At 45.2% G+C, this 11,745-nt stretch overlaps 1 protein-coding gene across 1 annotated transcript; it reads left to right on the top strand.

The window, feature by feature from the left end:
• Nucleotides 1–914: 914 nt before the first annotated feature.
• On the top strand, nucleotides 915–1,874 carry LOC115091468 (olfactory receptor 52A1-like). The gene has a single exon (XM_029601690.1). The coding sequence runs from the start codon at nucleotides 915–917 to the stop codon at nucleotides 1,872–1,874; it is 960 nt and encodes a 319-aa protein (XP_029457550.1).
• The last annotated feature ends 9,871 nt before the right edge of the window (nucleotides 1,875–11,745 follow it).

Genomic DNA, 11,745 nt, shown 5'->3' on the forward strand with positions numbered 1-11,745 from the left:
AGATCACATGACATCTTTGACCTCTCCCTTAGGGTTTCCAGCTGGCTCCAGATTTTCAAGACGGGTTGATCCGGTCCTGTTTTTTCCCCACTGTATGCAGGATTTTCTTTAGAAATGCATAGGTAAGTTAGAATTACAAGTGCCCCCCATGCAATGGTGTAAAATCAGGACCGGATCAACCTGTCCTGAAAATCTGGAGTTGGAGGGCTCTGGCTGGCCAGAAAGGGCCCTTTCACTTTCACAGGTTTAAAAGGCAGGAGCAGGGGATTTTTTTTCCCTGCTTTTTTTTTTTGTGTTTTATTTATTTCCTTTTGGATAAATGAAACAGTACAAAATAAACAAGAAACAAAATGAAAATTTAAAAACAAATAAAGCAATCATTCCACAAGATTATGACAGTCTCAACCCTTAGCATCAATATACCCCTCCCCCGTGTTTGATAGCACATTAACACAATAAAAGAAGGTAAATAAAGGACAATTCACCCAGCCAGACCGCCCAGTTGAAAATGTGATTCTTCCAGTGTGGTATTTTTTTTTACCACTTTGGGTTAAAGACCTGAAAGGATCTTCACCAGATTTCTTTCTTTCTCCTAGTGAAGGGCCTGTGTTTTAGCAGTGAGAGTGGAGAGCTTGGATGAAAGCGTTTTCCAAGGCATTTCCCACCATGGTCATCGTTCCAGTGGTTTAGTCTGGCTTTGACCTAGCGTTCCCAGAGAGAACATTAGAAGGAGAAGGAAAAGGAATTGGAGGATTCAGAGCGAGGAAGGTGCCCTTTTGTCTCCCTGCCTGCTGTTGGTGGTTGAAGGTGGTACAACACTGTTAACTGAACTAATCTGTAGTTAGTATCCATCTCATTCTTTATTTACAGAGGAATAAAGCTTTTCCTGAAACAGCACTAGTCCTCAGCAGCAGATGTCGACTCTCAATTCTACGACCATGTACCCAGCCATCTTCATCCTAGTCGGGATCCCAGGCTTGGAAGACCTTCATTACTGGATTGCCATCCCTTTCTGTGTCTTCTTCATATTTGCACTTTTAGGAAATTCTGCTATTTTGACTATTATCACCACCACAGTGAGTCTCCATGAATCAATGTTCATCTTCCTCTCCATGTTGGCCCTCAATGATGTATTCCTATGCACTTCTGTAGTACTGAAGATGTTGGGAATCTTTTGGTTTAATTTTGGGGAAATTTATATGGATGCTTGTCTTGCTCAGATGTTCTTTATTCATTCCTTCACAAGTATAGAATCGGGTATTCTCTTAGCCATGGCGTTTGACCGTTATGTTGCAATTTGCAACCCCCTCAGATACACCTCGATCTTGACTTCTAACTTGATAGTAAAAATTGGACTGATTCTTCTAGTCAGAGCAACAGTTCTTGTAGCCCCCTGCCTCTTTCTTATTAAACGTTTCTCATTCTATACAACCAATGTCATCTCTCACTCCTATTGTGAGCACATGGCAGTAGTAAAGCTTGCACAAGCAGACATAAGAATCAATAGTGCATATGGTTTGTTTGTTGCTTTCTCAATATTGGGAGTAGATGTCATTCTTATAAGTTTGTCTTATGTTATGATCTTTCGAGCTGTCTTCAGCCTTCCTTCCAAGGAAGCGCGTCTCAAGGCATTCAACACCTGCACACCACACATTTGTGTTTTTTTAATGTTTTATGCTCTCGCTCTCTTCTCTTTCTTATCCCACCGCTATGGTAAAAATATTCCTTCTTACATTCACATTATCCTATCGGACCTGTACCTTCTTCTTCCTCCCTCCCTAAATCCCATGGTGTATGGAGTGAAGACCAAGCAGATTCGAGAACGGGCACTGATGCTCATATTCTCTCGGAAACGAGTCTGTTCTGAGAACTGAGCCTTACATTTATATGGCAGAGTATATTGTAGGTATGTGAGGCAGTGCCCCTTGTGTTCCCCTATTTTCATGTGCAGGACCAGGTTAGGTGCCTGGGGCACATTAAATGCCTTAAGGAGAGTATGCTGTATGGGTGGGATTCTGCGGGGCAGGTGGGGCTCAGAGGGCATAAGCAGAGACTGGGGAGTAAGTGCTGGGATCCAAGTGGGGATAACCAGACCAGGCCAAGTCTCCGGGAGGAAGGCAGCTCCTCTATGCAACACTGTTCAAACACTGAGCTGAGACAAAGCACCACACTGTAGGTAAAGAGTGTACACTGTCTGAGGAGAAGACAGTCTATGGTTGTGCATGTGTGAAGTTATAATAAAGAGATACTGTTTAAGAAGGCTGGAATCAGACTTGTTTTCTCCAGGCCTGTGGGAATCACCACTTGTTCCCACAAGGTATCATTGGTGTAGGTGTGTGAGCTTGTCAAAGCTGCAAATGGGGACTATTAAGAGTGGAAAAGCAATGTATTGACTTTCCTGGCAATGATATCGACTTTCTAAGTCATCTGTGTGTTTTGGGTTAGCCTTGTTAAACAGTTATGTTTGTTGTGGTTTTATATAAATGCTGAAATAATTGTCATTATGTAGAATCTGACTGCATTGATTGTCCAAGGCTCTGGTGCTAAGCAGAAGCGACTGCAAATAAATAAACAAATAGGGATGTGATGCACCATCACTCATTCTCACATTTCATCTCACCAAAGAGGAATCAATGAGTCTTCGTGAACAAGTGAGGTGGTGGATTTAGAGAAAAAGCACATCCAAGGAAAAGCAAATAAGAAAGCTCACCCAAGAGTCACGGATGTTTGCAGAGGTGTTATGCATATCAGAAGTAAAGAGCAGCAAACCACCCCCCCCCTGGAAGTGGGAGATTGAAAGGACTGGCAAAGGGTAGGGAATAGGTCACCTCTTTTTTTCTAGCAGTTTATATCTGGCTCAGCTGAATGTGCTGCTGGTAGTATCCATTTAGTAATACTGGAGCAAAGTATTGATGTCGTCATTAACGACTGGTATGTGAGGGAGATGATAACATCACTGTCGGATCTGCTTGTAGTACCCAGCACATGCTCACGCCAGCAGCAGGATATTTTCTATGGAGCAGATATGGGCTTATGCAATAAAATGTTGTGTGCATGTTATATAAGGCCCTCCTGTGCACACTAAAGAGAGCAGGCTAGCAAATAAGACCTTATCATTCACGTTAAAGTGGTCTGTAAAGAGTTTTGCATGAACACACTAATAGCATTTCCATACATGTAAATGGAGGGAACATCGTATGCAAATGGAGCTTTAACATGTGCAAGATAAATGGTGTGGCATTCTCTTCCTTCACCCACTATTTACCGATTGATAGCTGAAGGCAAGTTGTGTAATACCTGCCTCGGGTCATGTGATAAAGCATTAATAGGCACATTATTAAAAGTGGTCAACTAATTGCAAACTGAGGGCCTGAAAAATGAAGGCAGAATACAAGAGTTGACACCATAAATCCAGGGCGTAATTTGTGGATGAAAGGGAAGTAGAACTGCCAACTAGGGGTAGCAGGGGGAAGGAAGGGAGGGAGCAGGGCCAGGGCTGGATGTGCACAATCTCCCTCTCAAAATGCATGTTGTGAGCAAACTGCGCATGAGTCCCTCTTGCCGGGATGCCGGGATGCAGTTGGCGCAACCTCATGGGCAGAGCCCATGAGGTTGCGCCAACTGCACCAATGGCGGGCAAAGATGTCTTAACATGGTCCAGGAGTCTTTATGGTCTGACCCGAAGAGCAGGCAAAGTTTGCAGCTGAAGACAAAAGCAGACTGAAGCTTAGACAAAGACAAGGCAGATGGCATATTCCTGAGTCATTGAAAGAATGTATGAGGCAGCCTTATACAGGAGATCGATGACATCATTAAAGGGCGCCGCGCGGGCTTTCCTGCCGCAGGCCCTTTAAATCTGGCAGTTTCGGCCCACTCAGGCCTGTGGCATCCTGCTGCGTTGGAGTCAGCATCCTGCTGCATTGGGATCAGGGGCGGCATTTGGGTGAGTGGCAAACGTAACAATGTATGGAAACGCACTCTTCATATCATTTTTGCAGGGGAAGCCACAATTAATTTACACTGCTAGCTTTGCTCTGCTTCATCAGGTCCCTGAAAGAAGTTGGCAGAACACCCATTCTGGGTCATTCTGCCAGAAATTAAGGCCTGAATAACAGACACAAAAAAGTGGTGAATTACTGCAAGCTTGAAACTTGTGAGCAGCAGGGCCAATCACCAACGCCAGGGTCGAAGCCTTAATGATTGGCCCTGCTGCTCACAAGTTTCAAAGATGGGAGTCATTCAACTCCTTTTCCTGTCTCTCCTATCCTCTGTTTCAGGATCACACACTCACACTCTCTCTCTCTCTCTCTCACACACACACACACACAAACACACATACTCTTTCCTCTTCCCTACAGAATAGGAGGGCAGGGGTTGGATTAGGGAGAAGAGGGACTGTTCTTTGCTTTGTCTGCTCAAGACTCGCCCCCTTCTCTCCTCTTCCCTGCAGGCTGCCTGGAGGGGAGGGGCTGGAGCAGAACACCCCCTGCTGTACTGCCTCTTAAATTTGAAAAGAAGTGTCTGGACCTCCTTCCATTTAGTTCTCCCACAAATTAAACCCTGCATGAAACTGTAACCATAGGTGCATTTGACCACACTTCTCTTTGCCAAATCAAAACGCAGCCAAGATACACTTCTTTTTCCCAGGAATTCTTACTCACATACACATATCCGCACCGCAAATATATCTTCTCAAACAAAATAGTTACACAACCTGGGTAATTGCTAGGGATGTGAATCGTTTTTTGACGATTTAAAATATCGTCCGATATATTTTAAATCATCAAAAATCATTAGGGCCACGATACAATACCATTTTCCCCGATTTATCGGCAAAAAATCGTAAATCGGGGGAAGGGGGAGGGCAGGAAAACCGGCACACTATAACACCCTAAAACCCACCCCGACCCTTTAAATTAAATTCCCCACCCTCCCGAACCCCCCCCAAATGCCTTAAATTACCTGGGGGTCCAGCGGCGGTCCGGAACGGCCTCCTGCAATTGAATCGTGTTGTCTTCAGCCAGCGCCATTCTGCGCCGCCATTTTGCAAAATGGCGGCGCAAAATGGCGGTGGCCATAGACCAACACGATTCGACTGCAGGAGGTCGTTCCGGACCCCCGCTGGACTTTTGGCAAGTCTTGTGGGGGTCAGGAGGTCCCCCCAAGCTGGCCAAAAGTCCCTGGGTGTCCAGCGGGGGTCCGGGAGCGATTTCCTGCCGCGAATCGTTTTCTGTACGGAAAATGGCGCCGGCAGGAGATCGACTGCAGGAGGTCGTTCAGCGGGGGTTCCGGACCCCGGCTGAACGATCTTCCCTATCAGTAGTTGCCTTTTTATGAGTTGTCGAAGGGGTCTCCAGTTCCTTGATCCCAACCATCGCTGTTTCCCACTGGGGACGGCACGGGATCTCCAAGTGTAGTAAATTATCTTGTGCAAAAATGTAGTCAATGCTGATTGTCCCTGAAACTTCTGCTAACTAAACCTTCAAGAAGTGTAGTTAAGTTTGTGATTTCAGGTGAACTTTAATGCAAAAAATTCAAAGCAATCTTTGGCCTAGGTTTACCAAGCCATGATATGGCTGCAAAGAGCTTTAAACTTTGTATATCACGCAAGATTTTCCACGATTTGCAACATAATGTACAGTGTTTGGGCCAGAAATTCGCCCCTGTTACAATGAGCATCTGCATGGCATTTAAATACATGAATTCTGAAAATCCTTACATATCAACTCATGCATACCTAATCCTACGCTAATAAAATAATTCAGCTGACTTAGAAAAACCTCAGCTCCATTATTTTATCGCATAGAAGGGAGGAGGAGTTATTTTACCATGGGAGCATCAGCATGCTAGCACAGGTCCCCGCTGGTCCTGCAGTAACATTTAAAGGGCCAGGCAATCTGAAACCCACCCCCCAAAAACCTGATCCCTGGGGTCTTATGAAACTTCTGCTTGCCCCCCCCCCTCCCCCACCACCTGTACAGGCGGCTCAGGCCCTAAAAGAGTAGCAAATGAAGAACCTCTACCAGGTGGCAGTGCTCTGCCCCCTTCCCAAACCCCTCCCTTTCGTCTCCAAAGCAACCCTCCCACCCAAAGATAAAAACCTTCCTTCCAATAGCCCCCTCAGCAACTGCCCCCAACCCTACCCTCTTCCCCCTTGGTCAAAGTTTGGAAATCTTCCTGGGCTCTAGTGGTTCCCCCGCAAGGCCCTCTCCCCACCCCCTTACCAGGAAAAAAAAAAGACCCTGTGGTCTAGGGGAGCAGTCCAGCTCACCCACTCACCCCTGGCCCCCCTCGCAGAAAGCTTGTTGGGGTAACGTGGGGGCCCTGAGCTTCAGGCCTGTTCCACAACATTTTCCAAAATGGCGCCACCCGGCCTTTGCCCCACCACATGGTTTTAAGACAAAGGGAAGGGGTTTGGGATGGGGGCAGGGCATTGTCTCACAGTCTCAAAGCTGCTTTTAAAACAGAGGCCGCGCAGCCTGCCTCTGTTCCCTCCAAGGCCGCTAACCCACCCCCCTTGCCCTAAAAAATTTAAGCAGAATCTGAAAACTTGCCTCTTCAAACAAGCATTCTCATAACAGCTCTCCCTCCCACTTTAGTCCTTTCATCCTCTTACCTATTCTGCTTGTAATTTAATTATTTATTTAGTTATGTAATTAGACATTCTTCCTGTAAATAGTTTCTCCTTTGAGGCCTCTTATCTTGTAAATTGCTGTTTAACAATATTATGTGCATTGTTCCATGTTTCAATGTAAAACTCGTTTAGCCACAATTTTGTTCCATGTTTCACTGTAAAGCTCGTTTAGCTGCAATTATGTTTAATGTAAACCGATGAGATGTTCCCAGCGTTCATCGGTATATAAAATCTTCTAAATAAATAAAATAATAAATAAACATCCAGGGGTACATTTTAAAAGACAGCGCGTGCACGTACTTTTGTTCGCGCACCAGGCGCGTATCTTATAAAATCCGGGGTCGGCGCTCGCAAGGGGGTGCACATTTGTGCAACTTGCGCTCGCCGAGCCCTGCGCGTGCTGCCCGTTCCCTCCAAGGCCTTGGACGGAACTTCCCTTCAAGTGCCTTGGACGGAACTTTCCTTCTACCCCCCTGCACCTTCCCCTCCCTTCCCCTACCTAACCCACCCCCCTGGCCCTATCTAACCCTTCCCCCTACCTTTGTTGGCAGAGTTACGCCTGCCAGAGGCAGGCGTAACTCTGCGTGTGCCAGCAGGCTGCTGGTGTGCCATCACCCAACCCGGAGGCTGATCTGGAGGCCTCAACCATGCCCCCGGGCCGGCACCATGCCCCGACACACCTTACGACATGCCCCGAAATTCGTGCCGCCCACCAGACACGCCCCCGACACGCCCCCTTTGCAAAGCCCCGGGACTTATGCATGTCCCGGAGCTTGCACGCGCCGCCATGCCTATGCAAAATAGGCTCGGTGCATGCAGGGGGGGTTTAAAAGGGTTACGTGCGTACCTTATGCGCGTAACCCTTTTAAAATCCGGGCCCCAAGTTTTAAGGTCCTTTTTGAAGGTTTTAGTTGAGTTCTTAGTTCCATTGGGAGGTTGTTCCAGAATTTGGGGCTGCCGAGGGATATGGCTCTTTCACGGGTTGAGGTTCGTTGTTTGGAGTGCGTAGGTGGGATTTTCAGAAGGCCTTTGTTGGTTGAGTGGAGGTTTCGTTGAGGTGTGTGTAATTTTATTGTTTTACTTAACCAGTTAGTTTGTTCTTCATATATTGTTTTGTGCAGTAGTGTCAGTATTTTGTAATCTATTTGATGTTTTATTGGGAGCCAATGTAGAGCTATGAGAATTGGCGTAAAATGTTTGTGCTTTTTTGTTCCTGTGAGGATTCTAGCGGCAGTGTTTTGCAAGATTTGTAGTGGGCGGATGGTGAAGAGTGGTAATCCAAATAAAAGGGAGTTGCAATAATCCAGGTTGGAAAAGATGAGTGTTGAAGGACTATTCTGAAGTCATCTGGAGTAAGGAATGGTTTTAATCGTCTTAGTGTGAGTAGTTTGTAGTATCCTTCCTTAATTTTATTCGTGATGTGGTTCTTGAAGGATAATTCCCCGTCGATGATGACTCCTAAATTACGAGCATGTGAGATCGGTGAGATTGCTGTCTTTTGGCTCTCTATGTTGAGCGGAGGTGGGGGTGATGGTGTGTTTTTCCTATCCAGGAGAATTATTTCTGTCTTTTCGATGTTTATTATGAGTTTCATGTTGGTTAATAGTTGTTTTATTTTGGAGAGATGTGAGGCTATTTTTTTGTAGGTTTCTTCCAGAGTATTTTGGATTGGGATTAGTATTTGGATGTCATCCATGTATAGGAAGTGGGTAAGCCCTAGGTCAGATAGAAAGTGACAAAGCGGGAGAAGGTATATGTTGAAAAGGGTTGCAGATAGTGCAGAGCCTTGGGGAACACCAGTGTTTAGGTTTATTTTCTTCGAGAGGGTATTATTTATTAATATCTGGTAGCTTCTGTGTGATGGTACAAGAACCATTGCAACGTTTTCTCAGTTAATCCTATTTCAGTCAGTTGATCCATAAGGATTGTGTGGTTTACGGTATCAAATGTGGCTGATGGGTCTAGGAGGATTAATAGGTAGCTTTGGCCATTTCGAAGCCTCTGAGCACAGTGTCGCTTAGAGAGAGGAGTAGTGTTTCAGTGCTCAGGTATTTCCTGATACCAAATTGTGTGGATATTGTTCTTTTCTAGGTGGTCGGATAGTTGGGAGTGGACGATCTTTTCAATGATTTTGGCGATGAAGGGTAGGTTAGATATGGGTCAATAGTTTAGTGGGTTGTTTGGGTCTAGGTTGGTCTTTTTTAAAATGGGTTTGATGGCTGATTTTAAGGAGTCCAGATAGTTTCCTTATACAAGGGATAGGTTAACTATGTTGGTTATAGTTTTGGTTATTGATGCTTGGCTAGCTTCGATAGCTTTGATCGTTGGTATAGGTATGCTATCGATGGGGTGATTTGCTGGATTCATTTTTTTGATGATTGATTGTATTTCCAGTGATGAGGCTTCGTCGAATTTGGACCAGCTTGGGGTTTGATTGGTATGCATTTTGATGATTTGGGTGTTGCAGTTGAGGTTGTTGTTGATTAGGTTGTTGATTTTCTTGTCAAAGAAATTTTCTCCTTCAGTTATTTTGTAATTTCGTCCTTCAGTTATATTGTAAAATGGCATGATGTACCCATGAATGTCGATAAAAGCTAACAAAGAAATAAATAAAAATAAATAAATAAAAATTTGGCAAATTTATTGCTTTTGTTCTTGTGTTTTCTGTTCATTTGGGGGTTTGATGAGATTTTGGACAATGGTGAAGAGCATTCTAGGGTTATGTTGGAATTTATTAATTTTTTGTGAGTAGAGTTCCTTTTTTGCTTTGTGCATAAGTTTTTTGTAGTGTGCTAAGTGTGTTTGGTAGGTGTTAAGTAGTGGGGTTGTTTTGTTCTTGCACCAGGCCTTTTCTTTTCTTCTGAGTTCTCGTTTGGCAGATCTAATAGAGTCATTGTACCATTGATTCTGATGTTTTGGGTTTTTTATTGCTTTATTAATAGTGGGGTTTATCTTGTCTGAAATTGTTTTAGTAATGTTGAGCCAGGAGGTTGTGGCATTTTCAGCGCTGGATAGGTCAATGTTTTTTAGTTCAGGTAGTAGTTTTTCTAGCAGCACTTCCATATTGAATGGCAGACGGTATGTGATCAACATAGGTGAGGTATTCTCTGATGTAAGTTTTGCGTTGTGAGTCAGGTATGACTGGATTAATGAGTATTAATGACCAGGGTATTTTTGTTATGTTTGTGTGGTGTGTGGTGTGTGGGCCAGAAGTCTGTGTTAATAAAGACAAGGTCTAAGGTGTGACCTGCTTTATGAGTTGGGCCATCGATAATTTGTTTTAATCCGAGTTGTTAGAGCGTCTGTTATTGTTGTACATATGGGAGAGTGGGGGAGGGTGTCCATGTGGGTGTTGAAGTCTCCTAAAATGATGAGGGGTTTGTTTAGGGTTAGGTTGGTCATAAGGAATTCGATTAGTGGGGAGCAATTTCGGTCTAGAGAACCGGGGGGGGGGGGGGCAGTATACTAGACAGATTTGTAGTTTTGGTGAGGCAAATAATGCAATATCCAGGGGTGAACAGATGTTGGATGGGACTAATATCATCTGTAGGTTTGCTTTGATGATTAACATTAGTCCTTCCCCTTTCTTTTTTGGTTTGGGGATTGAGAAAGTTATGTATGTAGGGTTATTGATTTGGTTAATTAAGACAGAGTCCATGTTTTTTATCCATGTTTCCGTGATTGCTATGAAATCTGGTTTTGAGTTGTTGAGTAGGTCATTGAATATGGGAATTTACTATGGAATGGGCATTGATGAGTATGAATGATAGAATTATGTAGTTGCTATAGAGCTTGATGTTGTTGTGAGGAGTATAAGTGTGGCTGTACTCACTTTTTGTTTTTTGTTTTTTCTGTGTTTCTTTCGGTGGTGCTTCCGTGTTTTGGTCCATTTTGGTGCCGCTTCCATAGTATGCTGGAATCTGGGAGCTTGTCATTCCTGATAGGTTGTGGCAAGGAGAGCGGTAGGGGTATAGGTTGTGCACTAAGTTTGCATGAAGGGGTGCACAAAGGGGAGTGCCCCTTTGTCGCGCCCCTTCGGCATGCAATACACGGTGCATGACGCTTGGTGGTCGCATCTCAGTTAACGGTCCGGTGTTTGAAGTGATGACATCGGGGAGGGGGGGGGGGGCCTCCCGATCGCAGACATCATGCCTCTCATTGGTTTTTGTTTTTTCAGGCTCTTATTTGGCAAACTCCACCTTTCTCGGCCAGCAGTATGTCCATTGCCATCCTTTTATTCATGATCACTTCAACAAGTAAGACAGATTTTATTGAAATCCTGCCAGTTGTTTGCTGGTTTCATTGTCTATCTGGTTTCTTGTGAAGGAGGGATTTTTTACAAATACTTCCAGCTCATAGGCTCATATAGGGACAGATTTCAAAAAAGTACTTTTGTTCACGTGACCGGCACAAACAAAAGTATGCCGAATTTTAATAGATATGCATGTAGCTGCATGTATCTTTTAAAATCCTGGGTCGGCGCATGCAAGGCTGTACAAAATCGGCAGCCTGCATACGCTGAGCCGCGCAGCCTGCCTCCGTTCCCTCCAAGGCCGCTCCGAAATCGGAGCGGCCTTGGAGGGAACTTTCCTTCTGCCTCCTCCCACCTTCCCCTCCCTTTCCCTACCTAACCCACCCCCGACCCTAACTAATTCCCCCCTACCTTTATTCCAAAAGTTACGCCTGCCGTCTGCCAGTGCGCCATGTTCTGGTATAGGGGCTGGTCCGGAGGCTATGGCCATGCCCCCAGGCCGGAACCATGCCCGCTTCCCCGCCCCGGAACACCCCTGATGACGCGCCAGCCGCGACACTCCCCCAACACGCCCCCCCCCCCAGGAAAGCCCCGGGACTTACGCGCATCCTGGGGCTTTGCGCGTGCCTGCAGCCTAAGCGTGCGCAGGGGGAGCTTGGGGCAGGTTTTAGGGGGGTATGCGCGTATCTTACGTGCATAGCCTTTTGAAAATCTGCCCCATAATGTGGTGTCATTCAAAATGTGCATTTTAAACTTAATTATGAATGGTATAATCAGCACTTTTGCTAATCAGAGTGACCAGGAACCATATCCTAAAAGAAGACAGAAAGCCAATAAAGCTTTTTAAGGAGCTCTTTCA

Source organism: Rhinatrema bivittatum, chromosome 5, assembly GCF_901001135.1.
Source record: "Rhinatrema bivittatum chromosome 5, aRhiBiv1.1, whole genome shotgun sequence".
Taxonomy (NCBI): domain Eukaryota; kingdom Metazoa; phylum Chordata; class Amphibia; order Gymnophiona; family Rhinatrematidae; genus Rhinatrema; species Rhinatrema bivittatum.

What these genes read in the sequence shown, in the direction of transcription:
- LOC115091468 (XM_029601690.1), top strand. Translation starts at nt 915, where the DNA reads ATGTCGACTCTCAATTCTACGACCATGTACCCAGCCATCTTCATCCTA.